The sequence below is a fragment of the Haliotis cracherodii genome, unplaced genomic scaffold, assembly GCF_022045235.1.
Source record: "Haliotis cracherodii isolate W230 unplaced genomic scaffold, xgHalCrac1.p SCAF_4, whole genome shotgun sequence".
Taxonomy (NCBI): Eukaryota; Metazoa; Mollusca; class Gastropoda; order Lepetellida; family Haliotidae; genus Haliotis; species Haliotis cracherodii.
This window is the reverse complement of record NW_027266297.1, coordinates 62,525,710-62,550,340: the sequence shown is the minus strand read 5'-3', so window position 1 is coordinate 62,550,340 and position 24,631 is coordinate 62,525,710. Positions and strand designations below refer to the sequence as shown.

The 24,631-nt window shown below is 38.5% G+C and overlaps 1 protein-coding gene across 1 annotated transcript; it reads left to right on the top strand.

The window, feature by feature from the left end:
• Nucleotides 1-1,965: 1,965 nt before the first annotated feature.
• On the top strand, nt 1,966-24,329 carry LOC139479584 (scavenger receptor class F member 1-like). Its single transcript, XM_071262422.1, has 4 exons — nt 1,966-2,008; nt 2,699-3,263; nt 4,900-4,995; nt 24,107-24,329. The coding sequence occupies exons 1-4, from the start codon at nt 1,972-1,974 to the stop codon at nt 24,327-24,329; spliced, it is 921 nt and encodes a 306-aa protein (XP_071118523.1). The 5' UTR covers nt 1,966-1,971.
• The last annotated feature ends 302 nt before the right edge of the window (nt 24,330-24,631 follow it).

Genomic DNA, 24,631 nt, shown 5'->3' with positions numbered 1-24,631 from the left:
AAAACATCTTCGGTTCCCATATCACAAAGCGTGTAAAAGAATAAACGTAATCCTATCAGATAAGTTGGCCTTCAGTAATAGGGCGCTGAAATGAAAATATTGCTTGCGGAACAAACGCAATGTTACTCCTTCAACTGTTTCAAGCAGATATTCTTGATAAAAACATAATTTTAAAATAATTTAATATCATGAATTCTTAGAAGTTTTAAAATGTAACAAAGTTAGGGCAACACATAAGTGAAAGGTAATGTTGGTGGTTTTATTTCGCCAACAAGATGGAAGAGATCAGTAGCCGCTGATGGTAGGTTGAGTGTCCAGTTTGTCCTTTATATCTTAGCCGTGATCTTGAACTTTCGGGAGAGACAGCGGCTATTAAAACTGACCATCATTAACTCGGCATAAAAGGTTGCCGAGCTATCAGACATTAAATCTGGACATTGGTAATTTAAACATGCTCACTTGATAGCCTGTTAAACTGAACATTGCAAACGTGTTTATTTTGGCGAATATATTTAAACTAGATGTCGAGCGAACTGTGTAGGTTCTACGAGCAACGTCACTGACAGCACATGCATATGCTTAGATTTTATATGTTGAAGGTTTTGTCAACCACCATCTGGTAAATTCTCTACAATTCGACGTATCAACATCTAGACCTGACACTAAAGGCATGTTTCCCAAAACATATGACACTTATATAATTCAGTGTAACATGGTCAGCAAATGCATAACATGGATATAAATATAAGCAACAAAACCATTTTTATAATCATACGAAATCTATGCTAAAGAATATTCCGACAGTATCTTGATTATGTGTTTATGAAAAACTTTCAAATAGTGATGATACCAGGTGTTCGCGGATATCTGAGGGTAGGGTTCCCTGACCTATCGGTGGCATCCACCACAATCACATTCAAGGACAAGTCAATTGTTCACCTAAACAAACTAAACATCTGGTTTTGATGTGATTTAACATATTATTATTTTGCCAAACAGACAATCTGAATCATATGCATAAAGAAACAGATTATTTGTTTTTTCTAATTGTTTGTTTGTTTTTGAACGCCGCACTACAATATTTATATCTGTATGACCACGGTCTGTAAACAATCGAATCCGGACCAGACAGTCAAGTGATTGACATCATGAGCATCGATCCACGCAATTTGGATAAGATGACATGCATCAACCTGACTACCCCACTCCGTTAGTCGCCTTTTTACGACAAGCATAGTTGCCTTTTACGGCAAGTATGGGTTGCTGAAGACCTATTCTAACCTGGATCTTTAGGGGTAGACACATATAAGCCAGGAGGTGATCACAATTTGTGTCAACAGGGAGGCCTACTTCTTGCATAAATGTCCGGTCCCCAAAGTTCACATAGATTTGTGAGGAAGTAAACTTCAAATTACATTTGCGTTCATTTACGACAAATTGTCTTTTGGAACATAGAGATAGTTTATAAGTGCCCCGTGCGTCAAGCAATGACGCTTTTACCTACGTATGCCAGGTGGGATAGTGGTGTACATATTTGATAGAATCAAATGTTTTGACATTGTGATTACAAATATTCAAGCAAATCTTTGGGACTCTTCAAAAGTCACAACGATTATAATTAATTCCACTTGGTTAAAATACTTTCTGAGAAAATAAATAAAGTCCTTCCATGATTCCTTGGTTCTTTCATGATATTGCAACTTGTATCATATATGTATATATGTATATTATAAATATAAAGACACTAGTGACTCATAATGCACTCATTACCAAACAGGCGAAACTGACCTTATCTTCAGAATGTTATAATTACATTTTGTATTTAGTTAATAACTCAATATTGGCATAATCTATTTCTTCATCATTATTGTAATCAAGTATGGATAAAATGAAATGTCAACATTCAACATTATTATTCTTTCCAATTATTAGTATCTGATGATAGTGTTTCTTTTCAGCATTTCTGCAAGTATGGATAGATGTCGATTAATTCTTTACGTCGTTTTATGTAAGTATCTGTTACAATATATGTATAGTATTTAATTGTGTATTCGTATGGGACACGACGATAGGGCCCCGTCTACTCATCTACTGGGTATGGTTTAAGCATATTTATGTCACAAAATGTGTGACATTATCAGTTTTAGTATTTGAATCGGGATATGTTTAAATTACAATTTTGAAACATCAAAATGCAAAAACGTTACAATTGGTTTACGCACCTAACCTCAGAATAATTGTAAATTTAAAATAATTGTACATGTAGAGTAAATTAGATAACTCTTTGAAACATGTATTTAAATAAATATTTTGAGTTTATTTAAGATATGTCTTGTTCATCATACATGTATAATTAAGATGCATCATCTATGCACCTTTGTTACAAACAAAAATGCATAAAAAGAAGCTTGAGGTTTGCAAACAATCCGCAAAATCCCGAAATATAAAAATTCAGCTAAAATTCATACCACATTCCACAATGGGAAATAGTTTACAACTGGTGTTTTGTTATGCTTTTTTACATGAATATATGTTAATAATAAGCTTATTTTATAATAGTATATAACCGTGATAACATGCATCAGAGTTTACCTGTTAATGAACGCACTTTCTTTGGTGATTTGCACTCATACAATCAACACGTAGCATTAACTTGTATGTTGATGAATTGTTTCACGACAATTATTTTTGTTTCCAGGGTCAGTGGTTGTTGGTACACAGCATGGACAATGCCCAGTCGGTTTCTATGGTAGCAGTTGCCAGCATACGTGTCCAATGACTTGCAATAACCAGCAATGTAACATTGACGAAGTTGGTCGGACTTTTTGCATTGACGGATGTGTGGATGGATACAGAGGCACCTCATGCAGAATCCCCTGTCCAGTGAATTGTCAAGTGTGTGAACGTCTCAACGGCAGCTGCATTAACTGTAAGGCTACCTTTCATGGTACAAACTGTACTCTCACATGTGAAGAGTTGTGCCAGGGATTCCGGTGTGAAACAGACCAGAGATGCTCTAAAACGACGTGTCTTGACGGATGGTATGGACAGAACTGCAGCAACAAGTGTTACCCCCGGTACCTAACGTGTGCCCGATCTACTGGAGGCTGCACTGCCTGTAGAGATGGATTTCATGGATCGTTCTGTTTTCTTCCTTGTCCTCAATGCGGCTTTACAGACAATCGTACGGATCAAACATGTAAAGATGGATGCAAGAGGACTCCATGTTCAAACATCAAACACGGCGACAGTGGAAACAGTAAGTTCCTCAAAGCTTATACTGCCAAGCATAATGTACGGACGCAACAAGGATGTCAGTGAATCCCTCTCGAACATCATACGAGAATACACAATTCCTACGCTAGGTATTTTTAATGCATTGGACATTATTAGTGTTTGTGTTGTTGTCTTAAAATAACACCTTGACAAACGTTTTACTGTCTTGTTCATCGTACATATATAATAAAATCTATCACGTTTACACCTTTGTTACAAACAAAAATGCATTTAGTATATATTTTCACTACTTCAGGGCTGCTTACCTACAATTGCTCTAACGGAGGATGGGGTATCGACTGTGGAAAATCATGCTCAAGACACTGTTTGTCATACAGCTTAAGGACATGTAACGAAACAACAGGTTCCTGTACGTATGGGTGTGAACAAGGGTGGCATGGTGATCGATGTCAACACCAGTGTAGTGCAAGCTGCCTTAACTCTACATGCCATCAGAACAACGGAACATGTGCCAGTTGTGAACAAGGAATTTGCGGCGGGAAGTGTAGTTACATGTGCGACCAAGTCCAAAAAGTGACACCAGGTAATGTACGGTCAAATCTGCAACAACATTACTCACAATCTTATCAAAGACGGCGTTAGTTCAGGTAGAATCATTATTTATACTCCGTCTTGTTATGCTGGTAGCCAGCTCGTCTCTAACTACACAGAACTCGATATGATCATTATTTTCGCCAAGACCTCATGTTAATGATTGAAAGATAGCTAGTGTATCCCACTGATCGTATTTCTTATGATATATAATAATGTTTGAATTTACAAATTTACTTAAAATATTTTAATAATCTAATAGATCTATCATCTAAATCCGGACACTTTCACAAATACGAATATCCCATTTTAAGCTGCATTACAATTTGTTTTGATTCCTGTAGAAAAACACATACATCGTTTTTATATCTTTCGTTGATTATGGTTCAAAACGTTTCGTAAAGTACGGTTTTCTTGAATTTATATGTAATTTTCTACATTTCTTTTAAACATTCCAAGGGATATCCTTTTTCGTCTTTCGCTATTAATCAGTGACAAAATAATTTAACCAATTCATTGTTATTTATTTAGGTATTCTAGTACTTGCATATGTTTGCTTCGACAATTGCTGTAACTGTTTCAATTGTCTTCGCCTGTATTGTCGAATTTGAACAGACCACAATTGTAGATTTAAATGTGTCAAGATTAGGGTTATAGTTCACAGAAGACCTAGGCTGGAACTGGTGCAGACTGTTAAATAATAGAAAATAATCCAAGAAATGACTAATTCTTTATGAACACCAGGAAATCGGATGAAGTGCAGAGTATATAATCACAAATCGGAACAACTGACCAGAATTCGAATACTTCCTCGCTCTTATAGGTTTCACGCAAGTGCCGTATTGTATTTCCAAATGTTATTTCAGTGCAAGTTCTTCAACAACTCTGATGAACACTTGCTCCTTTGTGAAGGCAAATACGGTGACAATATGGGTCTGATTATATGATGGAATGACTTCACAAATCTGTTCAGAAAGTGGAGGAACACACACATCTCCAACACTGTTAGGTTAATCTACCATGTATTTTCTCTGCAGGTCCTTCGCCCGTGACGCTCACGGGGACCTTAAGCCTTGCCGTGTCAGGTGTTCTGCTTGTCCTCGTCACTGGAATTGTGATTCTACAGTGTCGAAATCATCACTCCATCAGACAGCAAGGCTCTACGGGGTATGTTCATTTACATAAAACATTTCCTGTACTTCTGAATTGAACACACGGTATGTTGATCTCCATTCTACCACGCTAAAGAAAGGGAAGTTATCACGAACTGTATCGTAACAGTGTAAGCAATGTGTGGCATGTTCAATGGTCGAATTCAGCAAATATTGACGCTGTTTTGTCAATGAATGTTTGTCTTTTGTTACTCAAACAGAAAGGGCCCCCATGGTACTGTTAGGCATAAAAGAGTCTCTAATATATTAATTTAGCTAACGCACACACACTGTAAGCATTATTCTAACTGTACACACCATTGTTGTGACGTCAACTACTGTGACGCGGTAGATAGTGTGACAATGAATCGTCAATATATACATATGTGGACAGTGTTTGAAACGCACAGTAAACCGAGAGCCTTAAGGGTCAGCACATATCAAATCTGTAGGACAAGTTGAAAACTATAGGCCCAAACATTTTAGTTGAAGCTTTTACTGCTATCACACCGAGTTCCAAGAGACTTTGTGGTGATAAATGAAGCCTACATTTGTCAAGGAAATTATCAGCTTGTAAAACATCTTTGTTACTACATGTGACATAATAGTTGATAGGTGTAACTATACTGTTTATAAATATGAAAGTTATGATTATCACATTACTTGAATAATGAATTTATAATTTAAGTTCTTTTTTTTATAAAAATATGATTGAAGCGAACACGTTCATAACGTCCAGATTAAGCACCAAGGAAGCGAAAAGTATGGCGAATTTCAGATTTCATAATAGAGCTGTCCACTTACCTTGCGGGAAGGAGTTTAAATCTTTGGATAAAATGTGATCAATTGAAATAAAATACATATTTTCAGAGATTGTGAAAAGTGATAGATTTAATAAACGAACGATACGAACGAGTGACGGGTAGGTTCATGAAACTATGATATATTTCGTGACTGCGGTGTGGCCGTTTACACGCCTGCGGTGTTGAAAGAGTTAACGAGCCAAGTACTTTGAAGCTGGACCCTATTTCACAACGCAGTCGTTGTGTTATGATTCATTTACCATGTTTACAGCCTCTTATAAACTACTATCCGTAAGGGCCTTCTGAAATTTAAAAACGCTCGGTTAGTCGTTGATTGTGGAGTCTGTATTGCCAATGATGCGATTATAAGATCCAGCATTTTGACAATAACAACATTCGACAGTTATTAAAAATACTGCACAATACATCGCTAGCAGCCTACTACCAATTAGGATCACAACTTTATAATCATTATGAATGCTGTCGAAGCATATGCCTAGGAATGGGCCAAAAGAGAAGCGGAACCTGTCAAATGTCTTCCGGGTAGGTTAAGTCAGTGCGTTATGTTGCAATTAGGAGAATGTACAAACTGAAAAAAGGGAAACAGAATTGGAATAAACCCATTCTGTCCCAGCCAGAATTAAATTTTAGCATCACTATGTTAATTGTTTGATGAAAGAACTTGGTACGATTGACAAATCAAATAATGCCATATATAAGGTCAGTATGCTTTTACGCCGACAACAAAGGTCATCAGTATGTTGTCAGGATGGCACTGTACAGTGACCTTTCCTTGCACAATTACAGTGGTGTTCGATCAGTCATAGAGATGCCACTGCGCACCATAACAGATCCGCCGCCAAATCTGTCATAAGGTCTCAGGTTGAAATTGGCTTGGCATCTTTTTCGACGCAAGTCACGGTCACGACCTGATTATGTAACGGGCGGCACACCGCATGGCCGTCGGGCATGTAGATGAGTTGCATGTAGACGATTTCTAAGTTTGCAGCAATTTGGTTTGTTGTTTGCTCTGTTTCATTGAGCCTGGTTTCGGATCAATCGATACTGCACACTTGTCGCTGACCTGGGTCGCCTGATCAGGTTCGACCGTCATCAATTTCACTTTGTTTGTACCTGTTCCATAGTCCGCTAATTACAGAATGAAACACTGATCATGAACGTATTGGCGACTGTAGGCTGACTTCTGTCCGTTTCCAGCATGCCAATAACCCACAGACGTTCCGCGCGTTGGAGACGCCGCATCCCTAGTTCATACACACACAAGGAATGAAATCAAGTAACTCACAACTGTATGATAAGCAGAATAAATATGACTCAGGAATAACACCCCTTGCACATGTTTGGCGCTATAGCGTGAGTCACGTGCAAACTATAGGATGTTCTTTGGTGTTACGTTTTACAGACGTAAACGTTCTTGCATGGGATGTTTGTCGACAACGCTTGTCTTTGTTCCAAGACGTGGTATTAACAATACTTTTTTATAGTTCATGATGCCCCACTTTATGTAAGAGTATATTATCATAATTTGTATCTTGCCTAGTAAGTATACTTTCGTAATACGACATTTGCATCAACATGTGGTTTGTGTTTTCTTTTTAAAAAAACCCTGATAAGTATACCTTTTTATGATCGTCGGTTTATAATTGATACAATAATAATAGTATACTCGTTCATTCAGTATTACCATAAAGGTTACTACTTAACATGTTTTCATTTAAAGGCAAACAGGCGCAAGAAGCACGGAAGATGACGAGGCAATCCAAAGTAACGCTGTCGCTTTACGAAATGAACTAAATACTTGTGACGGGAGTGGGGGGTATAGATATTGGCAGATAGATGAATCGAGGTTCGATGAAGGACATTCTGAACTAGAAGACACTGAAGTGAGACAGTCAGGATTATCTGATGGCTATACAGATCGTATTTCTCTCAACAAGTCAACGGGTGCTAATGTTGCTTTAGTAAGCAGCATTGTCTATGACGATGATGGGATGTTATTTCTTGATGAAAACGCCGGTGACGTTACTGTAAGATATGTAACACCTCAGCCGTCTGAGTGATGGATATATGTGCACTGTGCATCTGTGGGAGAGGTAGTGTACAATGTTACCTATGTACATATATCACATATATATCTGTCCATATCATAGTGATTGTATAACATTGTGAAACTATATGATTTAGACATTTGAACCACTTATGACAAGCAATATAGTGCAGCATATACTTTAAATGATTTATATCCTTGATAGCGAAATGAATTTCGGGTGTGCGGCCTTAATCACATCCATTATGTATTGTATTGTAAATAGCTTATTTTTATTAGTTTCCTTTCTTGGGTACTACTGTGCGGTATAATTTATGCTATTGTACAAAGATAACCCAGGTGAAACCTTTAAACAAAACAAGTGCTTTATCTTCTAAATCTGAAACTTCTCAACTACGATGCAATATTATGTCTTATCCAATGGTGCGTATATATTTATACATAGGATGAATATGCAGGCATGATTGGTGCTTGTCACAGTGTCTTTAATGGACCCTCACCACGCGGTCTAGTGACCACATCTATCCCTCGCTTTATTTCCGACACCGCTCGACCAAGTCCGTCGGTTGTCATTGTACGGTGTCATTGCACTCATGGTTAGAGAATTAATGACCCAACTATTTCATTCTCTGTGTTTTAATGGCACACTCAAACCAGGTAGGGACTTGATGTTTGTTATTTCCTATATGTTCGCTACCTTAATCATGTATTGAAAATATTTTTGTTCTATATCTTTAATGATACCATAGGATAGCGAATGTTCGGTATTATATTTTGATACATGTTCCGTATGTATATAGTAGTTTGTTTGCTATTCGTGTTTTCCCCATGTTTTTAAGCTCCCGGCTGTCCAGAGGTCCACGCACATCTACCCATATTGTCTTTATCTTATCAAAGTGTTGTTTTCGCTACTCTCATTTCATTATTGTAATATAGTTGCTTAGCTGAGCCGCTTGTATGTTTGGGCTGATTTTGATTTTCTATTATGAAAGAAGTTACAAGTGTATATCTGTTTTAAAATAGTGTCTCATAAGCCTAGCTAGGCTGGATGGTATGATAAATTTAATATGATGTTATCTCATTGTTTCATGCCACGTGACACTTTAATAAACTATGTCTGTCCGTCTGTCTGCCTGTCTGTCTTTTGTTAATCAGACATCAGTGCAGACTGGGGTTATTTGATCTCTCTAATAGTCATCTCTTGGTACAATTAGATGTCTTAATAAACTTGTCAACCTATAATCACGTCTTCATTATAACTATATTCTTGTTTAATGACACCCCGTGTTCCGCACCATGCCAGGGCCAGTGTTATTTAGGATCTCGTCCGTGGTAGATCTACTTTTAGGAAAAGAGGGTTCTAAATGTTCTTTGGCCAAACCCGATTTTAGTCAGGTAAACCTTGAGAAAAGATGGTGAGTGTTGTTTTACGGAATAAGCTGTTTTAAATAATTTTGTGATTTATTTTCGCGAGATTATTTCAGATTAACTTCACGTTTGGTCCCGTCTTTTCAAGGGAACTTTTTCCAGAAAACGTGATAGGAACACGATATAAAACATTTATTGAATTCAAATTGACGCAAAAATATTTGTCACTGGCTTGAAATAGAAACAGAAACAGCAATTTAGGTATATCCCGATGAAAGTTGGTTTCAAATCAATCCGGAACAAGAGAGTAACCATCGGACTACAATTCAATTTAAATAGTATTGGTGTTCATACCGAGCAATAGCTGTTACAATCGAAAGTCTTTATCAATGTCAAATCAGGGTGAGTTCGCCTGGGAGGAATAGATCACCAGTCTTTACTATTGTAAAGCATTACAGTTAATGTTAACATTTTGAAATTGCGAGTCACTATAAGTCATCGTGTTATTTGTTGACACTGTTGCCAACAACATACCAACAATACACACAAAAACAATTATCTTTTAACAACCGCAAATACAGAGTTTGTATACTTTCATTTCATACTACAACAGTGTATACATCCGTTACTATCTGTGTTACGAATGTGTTTGTAAATAAATGCACGCATACTGCTAGAACTGTTGATGCTGACAAACTTTCTACCACGATAGCTAAAGTAAGGCGTATTAGGGTCTTATAGTTTTACAATTTTACATTACATTTTGTCACAAATTGTCTCTTCACTTCATATGCTTTACATATTTCTTTAGATAATGCAAGCTAATATAATTGAGCAGTATTAATATATTTATATAAAAATACACAAGGGGTAAATGGGTGCAAGTTAACAGGGCTTTAGATAGGCATATGCTGCACTACGTAGACAGCTGGTGCAGGGATTTACAGGAAACATACAACGTGGATATGAAAGGCATGTTTCTGTCACGTGTGCGCTACGTGGACAAGTGCGGGACTCTATAGGAAACACGTGATGCGTTTGTGAAAGGCCGGTTTCGGTCACCTTTCCTTCCCTGGCTTGATATCAAAGAAGCGTGTGTGATGCATTAACTCAAGTACAAATCACATTTGCGACCGTGCTAACATGTGTTAACATGTGCTGGCATGTCGTGTACAACTTTGAAGGCGATTGTGATTTTCTTTTCAAGACATTTGCAAGCACAAGCAGCAGATAATAAATATGAATACTCCCTGAACTGCTCTATTCCCATGCAGTTACATTGAATCGATGTACTTGCAAAGAGTATGAATAACATATCAGTATTATATGAGTATGTGTGAACGGCACCACATTTCCATTACAAGAGATGGGTGGTGTGCTAGAGCTGGTAGTTATAACATTCAGCCCCCGTTAAGATCTCTGTTTAAAGTTTTCAGCTACACATGCTTGTAAGAGGCGACTAATGGGTTATGAGTGAAGGCACTTGAGGAGTGTATATTAATGCGAAATTAATCCTGCACGAATTATTCATTGTTCGTTAACGTCTGAAGCGACCAGAAGTGGGATACGACCAGAACTGGGATGAACAGTCCACAATTTCGTAAAATCCTATTTACTGCGGTAATGCTTTCGGTTAGCTCTAAAACGTATCGCGATATATATGCTGAATATGATTTAGTTTATGTTATTTTGGGGGACCATACTGCATATGATCTTTTGTATATTTTCATGATCCGTTCCCAATAAATAACCCACATTAAAGTCTTCACTATAAATTGGAAACATATTGAGTTCTTTGTTATTTTGTACTTGTCAAATATCCACACGCCTTTATGTGCGGCAATTCACATTCCTGCACAAATGCCATTGTATATGTATGCTATTTCTTTTCACAAACTATGTCACTTGTTTGAGGTGGCTTAGTTCAATAGTTAGATGTTGCTTCGTGGAACAGATGTTGTGAGCTCGTCTTGCTAGGGTTGAAACAAGGGCAGCTGTCGATTGGTTTCTTCCTCCATGGTGAACTGCATTCGTGGGTTTTGGGAATTCAGGTGTTTTGGTTTCATTGTTGGGATGTAGGATGACAAAGGTGTCATCAACTTTGCGGAAACAACAGTGGGGATCCCATTGTGAGGCCGTGGGTTTGTTGATAGAAATTATCTCTCCAGGTAAAGTATGTTGAGCTGATACAGGAATGTATGAGTCGGATGATGCTGTCAGTTGTTAGGCGGGTGTCTAGGGATGGGATGATTGCTAACTACTGAACTAAGCCACCTCAAACAAGTATTTACGCAGTATAACCTCCATCACGAGCAACTAGTACAACAGACGATAAAGAACATCACCAAGAAATCTCAGAAATCCCCACGTCAACTGTCTGCACCCTTTGTGATCAGCCTCCCCTACTTTGGAACAGTTTGCCACAAAATCCAGAGACTCTTAAAGAAACAGGCCAACATTGATGTAATTTTCAAGAGAAGTCATACCATTCAGAACACAATTAAAGCCACAGGGAAACCACCAGCCAGCCACAAGCTAGAACCACTAGGAGCAGTGTACCACATTCCATGCTTACTTACTTACTTACTTACTTACTTTGGAGATTTAACGTGCGCTTTCCGACTGATGCGTATTTCGCACACGGGCCCGGCCAGGCCATTTAATGTGTTTCCGAAGGGGCGAAAGTGGTGTGTGCAACCCAAGAGGGGGCTTTAGGGGTTGCTTATATAGAATTTGGGAATTTTTAGATTTGGAATAGATGCCGATGGGGGGGGGGGGGGGGGGGGAGAACTAAGGGAGCTGGGTATGGTGGATGTTTGTTTATTTGATTTTGATTTGGTAGGTTATTGTGTTTTTAGATGCGTTTTATTAGTTCCGTTTTGATTAAGAATACGCCTAAGGCCTTGAAGTTTTCTAGTTTATTTTGTGGGTTTAGTATTGCTTCTAGAGTGAGAGCCTTGTTTAGATTGAGGGTGGTTTGTAATGCGGTTCGATGTGTTAGGTAGTGTGTGCAGTGGATGAGTGCGTGTTCTCGGGTTTCTAGTTGTTTGCAGTGTGGGCAGTTACCTGTAGTGTGTTTTGTAAAATTTTTTAGATGGTTATTTAGGTTGGTGTGTCCTGTTTGGAGTTTAGTGATTACTCTGTCAATTTTTTTTTATGGATGGAGAATTTTTGGTTTGGTTAGTGGTTTGCTGAGTACCTTTTTGATTTGGCTATTTGAGTTTAGATAAAGGTTATGCCATTTTTTGTGATTTTTTGCTTGTTTACGCTTTTAATTTCTGATTTTGAGATGGGTAAGTTTAAGCTTATTTTTGGGATTTTGAGGGATAGTTTAGCTGCTTTATCGGCGTTTTCATTACCGTATATTCCTACGTGGGCGGGTATCCACAAGAAGGTTATTTGTTTGCCTGCCTTAGTTAGGTCGTTGGTATTTGATTTATTCATTTAGGTCGGTTTTTTGGTATTTTTGTTTTGGAGGGCTTGCAGTCTACTTAGGGAGTCGGTAAGTGTTAGGATTTTTTTGTGTTTTTTGGATTCTTGATTATGGAGGGCTGAGGCCATGCCCATTAGTTCTGCCGTGAATATTGATTGGTTGTTTGGGAGTCGGAAGGATTGTGTGGTTTTAGTTGGTTGTGTGGTATGGACTCCGAAACCTGTGTGTTTGGAGTTCGGATCTGAAGATCCGTCTGTGTAAATGTGACACCAATTTGGCCAATTTTCGTGTATGTATGCTAGTGTGGTGGTTTTAGCTATGTTTGGGTCGGTTTGTTTAGTTATTTGGCTAGCTAGTGTTGGGTCTATTTTGGGTATTTTAAGTTTAGGGGTGAAGATATTTGATTGTTCGCAGTTTTGTTTAAGATTTTTAATTTGGTGTTCATTGAGGTAGTTTGTTATTATTTGGGATATTGGGGTAAGTAAGGGGTGTTTACGAGCTAGAGCTTGGTTTTTGGGGCTGATATTTTGGTTTATTAAGTTTTGGATGAGAGGGTTTGATTGGGACGCGGCCCAGAAATTTAAGCTTAGCTGTTCCCTGCGTAGACTTAGTGGCATTTCTCCTGTTAAGGCCTGAAGTGAAGTGTAGGAGGTGCCATGTTGGGTGCGTGTAATTAGTTTCAGAGCCTGATATTGTATTGAGTCAAGTTTTTTAGATAGAGAGTTGTTTAGGGTGTTGTATATGGCCCAGCCGTAGTCTAGTTTTGATCTAATTAGTGATATGTAGAGGAGAGAGGAGGTTATATCTTTGGAGGCTCCCCAGTTAGAGCCAGTTAGGCATCTTAGGGTGTTTAGGTCTTTACTGCATTTAGTTGTTAGGTTTTGGATGTGAGCATCCCAGGTGAGATGTTCATCGAAAATAAGTCCTAAGAATTTGGTTTGTTTTTGAAATTTGATTGTTTGGTTGTTTAGCTGGAGGATTGGCGAGGCGGGTTTCATGTTTTTATGTTTGAATACTATTCCTGTTGTTTTTTCTGAGTTAAGGGAGAAGCCTTATTTGTCAGCCGATTGTTGTATTTTATTAAGAGATTTTTGGAGTAAATTTTGGGCCATTTTAATGCTTTTAGTGCGGATCCAGAGGGCTCCATCATCCGCGAATTTGGATGTGTTTACTTTAGGGGATAGGCCCTCGAATAGATCGTTTATCATTATATTGAAGAGGGTGGGGCTGAGGATACTGCCCTGGGGAGTGCCATTTTCTAGGGGACATTGGTCCGATAGTGTTTGGTCTATACCCACGGTTATTTTACGATTGTTTAGGAAGTCCTGGATGTAGTTTATTATCTGACCTTTGAGTCCTATTTTTTGAAGTTTTTGTATTAGCCCGTCGTGCCATACCATGTCGAAAGCTTTAGAGAAGTCTAAGAAGATGCCTGTGGTATATTGTTTATTTAGTTGTCCTGTCTTAATATCTTGCTCTAGTCGGGCGAGGTTATCTAGGGTTGAGCGGCCAGGAGTGAAACCGATCTGGGTTTATGATGTTTTTTTGGGGTTAAGTAATGTTGTAATCTATTTTTAGCCATTGATTCCATTACTTTACATAAGTTTGAAGTTAGGGATATTGGTCTATATGAGTTAGCTTGATTAGCAGAGGAAAGTTGCTTTTGCATTGTTTTTTATCTTATGAGTAGGCAGCAGCGAAAAGTTAGCTCAGTGTCAGTCAGTGCTTTTTTGTTGTAGTTGACAAGGAAGTTTGTAACGTGTTCATCTAACTGCAGTTTTATTAGGATATCTGGACTACTCAGTGTTATCTAAGGAAAGTTAGGTGTGGCAGGTTGGTGAATTTTCCTTGTTAGAATATGAACACTGAGTGACAATGCGTAATAAGGAAATAGATGTGGTGGAGTATTACTTTATAATATCCTTACGTTTTTAGTTCCTTGTTGGTCTGCAGCAAAAAATGCGGCATGAAATTATTGCGAGTGTGTGTCGCTCATGTGTGTGTAACCCATGGTTATAATCTGAAAATAATTTTCAAAAATGACTCAACTCATATTGAAATATTTAAATCAGTGCAGTACTTTAAATAATGAGAACTAACACCTAAGCCAAATACAGATTAACATGATAACATAGAGGGAGAATTTGGTGTTTATGGCAACGTTGGCAACAGACGGATGCAGTCAGAGACCATCCTCGGAGTGGCAGGCCACGCTTAACCAATAATCGACAAGACAACTGGATTCGAACAACAAACCTATGAAATCGATTCCAGCCAGCAACAGTGACTGCAAGAAGCATCCATGGCCTTCGACGAATATCTTCACAAACCGTACGTCGTCGCCTCAGGTGTACAGGGATTGTCGCCAGAAGACCCGTCAGACGTAGCATTTTGACAGGAAACCACCGCCCAAGCACGTCTACAGTGATTCAGACAGCGTCTACGCTGGACGGCCATGCAATGGGAACAAGTTCTATTGACTGACCAGTCTCGTTTTCACCTCAGCCACACCGATGGACTGATTCGAGTGTACCGACGTCGAGGTGAACGTTACGTCAATCATTGTGTCATGGACGAAGATCGGTTCGCGGACGGCAGCGTTATGGTATGGGGTGGGATTTCAGCAAGACAGAGGACCCGTTTGATAGTGGGAAATCTCAATGGACAGCGCTACCGCGACACGATCATCGGCCATGTTGTTCTACCGTTTTTTTGCGTCGTCATGACACAGGCCTTACCTTTCAACCTGACAACGCCCGGCCTCATATTGCTTGACTTGTTCAGGATTCTCTTCAACAAAACAACGTGAATGTCATCCCCTGGCCGGCTCGCTCCCCTGATCTCTCACCAATCGAGCACATGTGGGATGAGATGGATTGGCACCTTCGACGCCAACCACGTGTTCCACAGAGACTCCAGGAACTTCGAAACATGCTCCAGCACATATGGACAGATATCCCACAGGACTTTGTGCGACGCCTGGACCATTCCATGAGACGAACATGTATTGCTTGCATCGCAACCAGAGGTGTACACACGCTATTGATTTGTAAATTGACATTTTGGCATGTACATGTTTTTTTTATGAAATCTCGCATTTTCTGAAGTCAGTATGGCAAATTAAACCATGTGAACACTTACAGGAGCCTTTTATCTGTTGCAAACCGAAATTGTTTCAGATTTGGTCAAAAACATAACTTTGCATTAAATCTTATTGAATGTCACAGGAACTTTTGTTGTTCAGTATACATCAATACATATGACATCCTCACAACGAATTGTAGTGACATATACTTATACGGTAGCCTTTTCAAGACATGGACACATCTGAGTCATCTGTCAAAGCATGAACCAAGGCAATCCACCTCTGTAGCAGAACAGTCAGTGAACCAGTATTTCTTTTGTTCTTTTTTCTATTTTGAATATGTCACTGACAATTTTTATGTAAACGTCGAGAGACAAGCTATGTTTCTTTATGAATGAATGCAACTTTTGGCCATAAGCAAAATGTGCTTCACAGGAAAATTGCTAGAATTATTGAAACAAAATAATATCTCATGGAATGTTCCAGTAAGGTAAATACTACTTGCTAAATGTAGGTAGAGAGAACATTTTCAATTTTTACCCAGAATGGTTTTACAGGTTCACATTCAAAATACACATGAAATAGTCTTTCTTGTTCATACTCACTATAAGAGAATACATCCTTATCTACACCTTTCGTGTTCAACAGCCCTCTTTAGTATTAATAACTCAAACAATGAATCAAATTTAATGAATTTAACAATGTACATGGATTTGGTATTATAAACGGCTAGTTTGGCACAGATGTATGTCGAGCACTTGAACAAGGATTAGGTTTACTACCAAGGACCATCAGAAATATACCCATGTAGGTATACACTATATACAACGTATGGTCACATGTATGATCAATAAATATTGATATCTCACACTGATGTCATTCATTAAAAAAACATTCATTGGCTTGGCATATTTTTTCTCTGGCCAAATTTCCAGAACAAGTGCACTCTGTCGATAAAGAGTATTAAATTAATTACTGGTATACGGTAACTTCACCACAACAAGCACGAGGTTTAAGCTTCACGGGGATTTATAAAACAATGACTGGCCAGCGAGCCTGTATAGTTGTATGTTGTGCCCTTTGAGATTTCAGAAATTAACTTTATGTCTGCTTAAACTATGACTTTACCAACAAACAAACCAAAGTAAGATATATTATTCTCTAGCAATGACATCAGATCATGTGTTACAGTATCAGAACCCTTCATTGTTAGTATCAAACTTCAAAATCACATATCTATGTGAAATTAATTAGTGTTTCCAGTAACTTAAACCTGAACGGAAGTCAGCATTGTGACAATATTAAATTGCTGCTGTAACTGAGCCGCTTTGTTTGCGGTGACAGTAGTCACATTCTGATATCTTAATCTCTTAATCTCTTTTCCTCTGTGACATCCCTGTGCTGTTTCCATTAAAGGGATTACATAAAACGAATAATTTGTAAAATGGTTTCAGTAATCATATAACTTAAATTAAAGGACCTATAACAGCTCCGTAGTTATATGTGACTATAGCGAAGATGCAAGTGTAACATATGTAGACCGAAACAGCGTTGTATAACTACATGCTAGTCCTTGGACCTGCTTGATTTCACTGTGACATTGTTATAATTAGTTCAATAATTGAAATCAGGGATGTGTTTCTACATCACATTGTGGTCACAATAGTATATGTAATAGAATCGTCCATATTACAATAGTAGAAGGTGTAACTTGAAAGGTTTCTGAAATGACTGATTGTGGCCGTGGAATAAATTAGCCTTCACTAGATATTCAATCAATTTTTAGTTTTTGTTTTGTTTGTAAACGGTAAACAATTTTCCGTATTCAGTTCTTCGTGTCCACATTTAACGTGCAGTCTCCTCCAATCCCACGATGTGAATAGAAATACACAACATTTATCCTCATTAATTTATTTAATGTAACTGTGCTGAAGGGAATCTTTGTAATTCACACATGAGTAGATGGGATAAATTATATTTATATAATTTTTCAAAACAATTATTTCACTTGTCTCTACATTTAGACATGTTCTGTCTACTTCTTTGAATTAGTTGTATTGATTAATTGTAAATGGTATGCCACAAGGTTTAGACGAAAATTACATCAGATGAAAGTGTTTTATAATTCTTTTTACAAAGTTAATACCGCTCGCCTGCAGAAAACTAATATCGCTTTATATGATAGACCGTCCGGAATTAAATTCTGTTCGTGCAAAACGATAGCTATGGATTGTAGACGGTATATACAAGTACCAAATATATCATAAACAGCACTTTGACCCCAATCTATGGGGGGTGGGGGGTGGGGTGGGGGGTGGGGTGGGGTGGGGGGTTGCATATCGAATACATGTATGTTATATACATGTATTATTGAGAAAGAAATATGGAGATGTGCACACATACATTGGACATGAAATATACATCACTCATAATTAAACGCGGGGTGTTATATATCAGCCATGTTATATATACATCATTAAAATTTTATTGTTTGATAGGCATTACTTAGAAGTTGACGGATGACAAAGTAGACACAATTGATGGATAACTTCTTTCATACTGTAAAGGCCGAAACGTCGCCTTTACAGTATTAAAGAAGTTGTGTCTTTATCATTAAAACTGAAAGGCGAGGAGGAGTATGTATACACATGCACAAAAGTTAAGCGCCACCCACCATATTTGTGAGCTGTTACTTTTGGCACTTAATGATGACTATTATAACGAGATGTACGATTGTTAAAAGCCGTATATGTAAACCTCATGTGATGCAAAAGTTGTCCAAAAGCAAGTGTATCTTGTGTTCCAAAAGAATATGAGCAGAAAGGAATTTTACCGAAGACCAGAAATTGAAGGATTAGAAAACACTGAAAACCTTTTGTTTTGTCATGTAACTGTCATTATATCAGCAGACCATATCAGGTGTCACATAGACACCCTAGGGAGTGCAGAGTCTATTGCAAGACAGAAACGTCAGTAACGTTCGTATGATCCACGGACATTGACCACAGCTTCAACCATACGCCTCATACTCATTACAATCGTTGAATGCTTCACTGCGGCAAACGGATCCATTCTTCATGAAGTGCGGCTTCAAGTCCAGCTGGGGGATCACAACGGCCAAGAATGTCCCAGAGATGCTCAATCGGATTAAGATCCGGACTACAGGCCGACCAAGGAAGAGTGACAATAGCTTCTTGACGCAAATAATCCAAAACTACCCGAGATATGTGTGGTCTAGCATTGTCGTCCAAGTACACAGGTCTTGTCTGAAGAGGATGGTTGTCAAAATGAGGGACTACCACTGGACGAAGAACGACATCTTGGTATTGTTGGCCATTCAGGTTTCCACGAATTGTCACCAGCGGAAGTTTGCAGCCGAAGGAAACACAACCCCATATCATGACAGACCCCCCGCCACATGCTAAGGTCTTCTGGATGTTTCTTGATGCAAAACGAGTGTTACGTTGCCTCCAAACACGTATTCGACCATCAACAGTTCGTAGCAGCATTCGACACTCGTCAGACCAATGGATCCTTCTCCAGTTGGCCAAGTTCCATCGACTACGGGCACGACACCATATCAGACGATTCCGCATGTGCCTCTCAGTCAGTTGAGGACGTTTTACTGGTCTTCTGGCGTTATAACCAGCCGCTCTGAGGCGACGCCTTACGGTCATCGCCAAGTGTCTCTGATGGGTAATCCAATCTGTTAAAGTGGCTAATGGATTTCGTCTGACTATCCTGAACAGACGTCTATCCTCTCTGTTAGAGGTCTTTCTTGGCCAACCATACTTATGCCTGTCATTGACATCATTTGTTTGACCATGTTTGATAATCATACGAGTGATAACACTGTGATGACGACCCATTTGTCTTGCAATGGCCCTGCATGACATGCCAGCATTTTTTATGCCTATCACTTGCCATCTTTCAGCGTTCGTTAACTTTCTCCTCACCATGGCTGATTTTCAACCTCTATTGGAAGGGGTATCTCACACAGGAGCAAAATGCAACCACATGTCTGAAATTTAAATTTAACTTTTTATAGGGTAGGGGAACTGCAGCAACACATAAAACACTCTTTCCTTGTGGTATCTGGACAAATTTGGGTTCAAAATCTCTTAAGATTAACAGTATGACCCATTGTATTCTGATTCTGCTCACAGATTTTAATGTTATTTACTATCATCAGCAAAGAACAAATATTAAGATTCCATTAATTGTAGAATTTAAAGGCATTATCCCATTACCGGCCGAGGCGATATGAGTGATGATATAGTAAAACATTCTTTTAGAAATAACAGTATCGACCGATTGCATTAAGATTCTGCTCACAGATTTTAATGTTATTTACTATCATCAGCCAAGAAAAATTTAAGATTCCATTGATTGTAGATTTTAAAGGCATTATCACACTTCTGGTCGAGGCGATATGAGTGATAATATAGTAAAAAATCTCTTTATATTAACAGTATTGACCCATTGCACTCAGATTCTGCTCACAAGTTTGAAATGTTATTTACTACCAGCAGCTAAGAAGAAATCTTACGATTCCATTAACTGTAGAAAAGGCATTATCCCACTTCTGGCCGAGGCAATATTAGTGTTTATATAGTAAAAAATCTCTCAAAATTATAAATATTGACCCATTCAGCATTCAGATTCTGCGGCAGGATACGCCCACCTTTTCGCGAACACCTGGTATTATCATTATTTGATAGTGATTCATAAACACATGATCACGATAAAGTCGGATTCTTACAATAGACTTTGTGTGGCAGAGATTTGTTATGAATATGGAAAGGGTTTTGTCGCATTTATTATGATATAAAGGGGTGTAAATTTTTCTGATCAATTCATCTGATCAATGTTTTATGTGTAATAACAAATTCATTTCAATACACATAGCTAGTAACAGCAGACCCGCCCTACATATGGGGTTGCGTAACAACTACATTGACAATGTCAATATCGAATGCGACCACCATTTGCGTTGATAGAGGCGAGGCAGCGACGGTGTATTGAAGACACCAGCTGATTGAAAATAGCCTCTGGGATGTTGTTCCAAACGTTCACCAAATGATTTGTCCTACTCAGCTAGCCTTGCCGGCTGATTCTGTTCCTGCAGTAGGCGTCGTTCCATCTCATCAAGGACATGTTCTATGGGGGAGAGGTCTGGAGAAACAGCCGGCCATTGCAGTACAGTATTGTTATGCTGTTTCACAAAGTCTGTTACAACACGTGCAATATGTGGTTATGCATTATCCTGCTGCAACGTAATGTTACGTCTCTGCATTAGCTCAAAGAACATGATCTTAAACGGTGTCGTCCTTGTAGCGTACGACATGCGAATTGTACAAATATGGAAACGGCATAGAACAAACCAGATGACGTCACTATTGAACGTGACGCCACGTATCCCTATCATATGACGTCACCTAACAACGGGCGAGATAATGGCCCGTCGTCAAGCAATATGAGGGCATTATCAAGTTACAGTGGCCCGCTCATTTTTGATAGAATGCGGGCGGTTTAATGATAATTCTATTGATTTAAGCTATAATTTATTACAAAACGAAGCGCCTAAATTGTATTGTTTTAATTTATATGAATCCATATTTCTAAAGTGTACAGATTACGTTCAAATTCACCTCCATCTTCTGAATAATAAGGTCAATGGAAGTGCATATGCATATTCCTTGATGGTCCAAATGCCACTGCATAAAATTGTTATTCCACATAATAATACATATACGTGGATGAAATGAGAAGCACTTTACTAAATACATCGACATATTTTCTGATTTTCATGAAAGACATATCCTACAGTCTGGGCTAGGTAGTTCCATACGGCCCTGGCAGCTTGTTAGCTTTCTTTGCTGTGCTCTCGTATATTACACATACCTTAACTGAATGAGCTTTCGTCAGGAACATGTTAATGTCATTGGTATCATCGGGTACTTCTTCATGTCAGAACATCATTGCATGAATTAAAGAGGACTTAATGAATTAACACCTGACTTAAGTTGACACTATTCCTCAAATCTATGTATTATATAACAAAGCGCCGAAATTGTATTATTTTGGTTTAAATGAATGTGTCTATCAGTTTACACAAGGCTCTGTTCAAGAGGTTAAAGTATCGTAAAAATATTCACCCACTCCAAACCCTGTGTGACATCTTATTCAATGTTACTATCATCAATCAATGTTTCCGCCAACTCATTGTTGAACATTGATTTTATAGGCTTATAAACCGTGTTTTAAACAGTTGTAAATGATCTTGTTCTGAAACGTATGTTTGACATATTTGTTTTTAAAAATAACCGTTTTTCAATGACTCAAAGTGCGCGCGCACACACACGCACACACACACACATATATATATATATATATATATATATATATATTGTTCTCATCGCTAAATGGCTGAAATACTTCCGTGGCGCTGTTTAATCTTAACTCACTCACTCATTCTACAGTTTACAGATAATGTTCAGTGCTACTTTCATGTTATATATAATACTTATGCATGTGCATATTCATGAATGGTCCAAATAACACTGTATAAGATGTGATTCGACATTGTAATACATATAGATGAAATCACAAGCACTTAACGCCCCATACAGCATGGACTAAATACATCGATATATTTTCATGAATGGCATATCCTACAGTCTTGGCCAGGTAGTTCCACACGGCCTGTCAGCTTGGCAGTTTCATTTGCTGTGCTGTCGTTATACAGACATTGCATGAATGAGCTTCGTCAGTAAAAGGTTAATGTCATTGGTTTCATCAGAAACTCTTTGTTGTCAGATGACAGTCTCCAGAGGCAGGCCTCGTTCACCTTTTCGAGAACAGTATGTATCATCAATATTCGGTAGTGATTCATAAACACATGTTATGTTACATGTTCTTTGCAAAAAATTATTATGATTAAGGAAAGAGCTTTGTGGCCTAAATGCAAACTACATAATATCAAAGTGGTAATTTTTTTTATAATATATGTAACACATGTAGTGCTGATTTATATACCGTATTCGACGTAATAAGCGCCCCGCTCTAATAAGAGCCCGCGGTGATATTTGCAAATATTTTGGCAAGTGACCAATCCCAATTATCACCTCTTCCGATTGATCAATGTACACAAGAGTTATTTATTCGTGTATAATACGCACTCGTGTGTATTCCCCCTTAATTATGGGCAATTAAATTTTAGAAAAATATATCTGTCGTGTATAATACGCATATACTTTTATTTTGTATCATTTCAGTTACATAAACCTAGAAATTTGCGATGTTTCAACTCTTTTTTTTTTCACTAAAGTATAATCTAATATGAGACCCCTATTTCTAATTTTGAGAGCGCCCTGGGCGCTAATTACGTCGAATGCGGTATTTGGAATTCCCGGACATGACAATGGCCATCTACGTTGTGGTCGGTAATAATAGCAGCATGTTAGTTAATCAAAAACCTTTTAATAACTGCTTATGAGAACTATGTATATTACCAATTGACGTCTCATCAGAATGTATTGTATACGCACACATAGTACACACACGGATGTAGATAATGTGTGTTCGTTTGATGTCATGCAACAAAGGGCGATACGTTGTTTTAGAAGTCATGTCAATGTGAATATTAATCATAGCAATGCACAGCCATCGTTATATGCAACAAAGCGTTAGTTGCTGTTTCAGTGTCCGGGTCTATAAAAGCTTGATAAAGGACATCTAAGCTAAAGTACGCGTGTCATAGGACACACTCGTGTTAATGAACATATGCTATCGCAAAATAGGTTAAATTCAGTGTCTTTATTCAAATAGATAAAGACATTACGTACAGATATTTTGAAACATAGTGGGTTACTATTTACCGCTATGTTTTTTTAGTATCAGTCATGTTCTTTTATATATGATGTTTGTACGAAGCTAAGGCATAACATTATCACGCTGTGTGTAAAGTATCTCAGATTAAGACAAGTTTTATTTACATTACAGGGAGACTTTATCGCTTCTATCGTAGCTAATGCATGTGAAGGTCGCCCTAACCTATGTATTTATACTTACATCTTACATTTGGAGCAAACTTGTTTCAAGTTACAGACATGTTAAGTAAAGGAAAGTACACATTGTAAGATTGTGATTAGTTTTAAATACCTTGGGTACAGATTGAAAACGATTGCCCAAACACACCCAAAATCATCTGTGAATATTCCATGAGGAAAATACCAAGATTATCAGAAAAGCAGAGAGACTGAGGTCTTTGAATGGCACTGAGGCGGAAGATGCAGTTCCATAATACTCGGGTGCAGTCCACTCTCCATTGACTACTTCAATGATATTACCAAACTGTGCAAACAACAGACATGCTACTAAGTGGAAGATCACGTTTGACCACCTCACCACAGGATCGCCACCTGCTCACGTTACATTTGCGACATCGCTTCCTGGCGGTGACGTCATCCGCACTGACGGGACTGTAACGCCAAACACAATGTCAAGACGATTAGGTGCTGTGACAGGACTTCGGGCCAACAAACCCCACCGCAGATTGAGCAAAGAGACCAGGTTCAACTCCCAATCCTGACGGTCGGGTGCGGGTGTATCGACAGATTGGCTCTTGAAGGCATCCAAGAGGTTCACCTTTTTTCTGGTAGTGGCACCATGTGGTGCGGGTAGGAAGACACGCATTGTCATCATTCGTTGAAATTGGAAGGACCAAAGTTACAGACAACCACAAAGGATGTTCCAGCCTGACAATACCAGGTCACAAACTGCTGGAATATTCCAGATCTATCTCAACATGACCACGTTCATCCGACCACTTTCCAATAGAGGGTCGGGGGGGGGGGGGGGGGGGGGGGGGGGGGGTGCACAAAAATATATAGC

Coding starts and splice junctions, on each gene's coding strand:
- LOC139479584 (XM_071262422.1), top strand. CDS start 1,972: ATGGATAGATGTCGATTAATTCTTTACGTCGTTTTAT. Junction 2,009..2,698: donor AATTCTTTACGTCGTTTTAT/GTAAGTATCTGT, acceptor TTTTGTTTCCAG/GGTCAGTGGTTGTTGGTACA. Junction 4,996..24,106: donor AGACAGCAAGGCTCTACGGG/GTATGTTCATTT, acceptor TGCAAACAACAG/ACATGCTACTAAGTGGAAGA.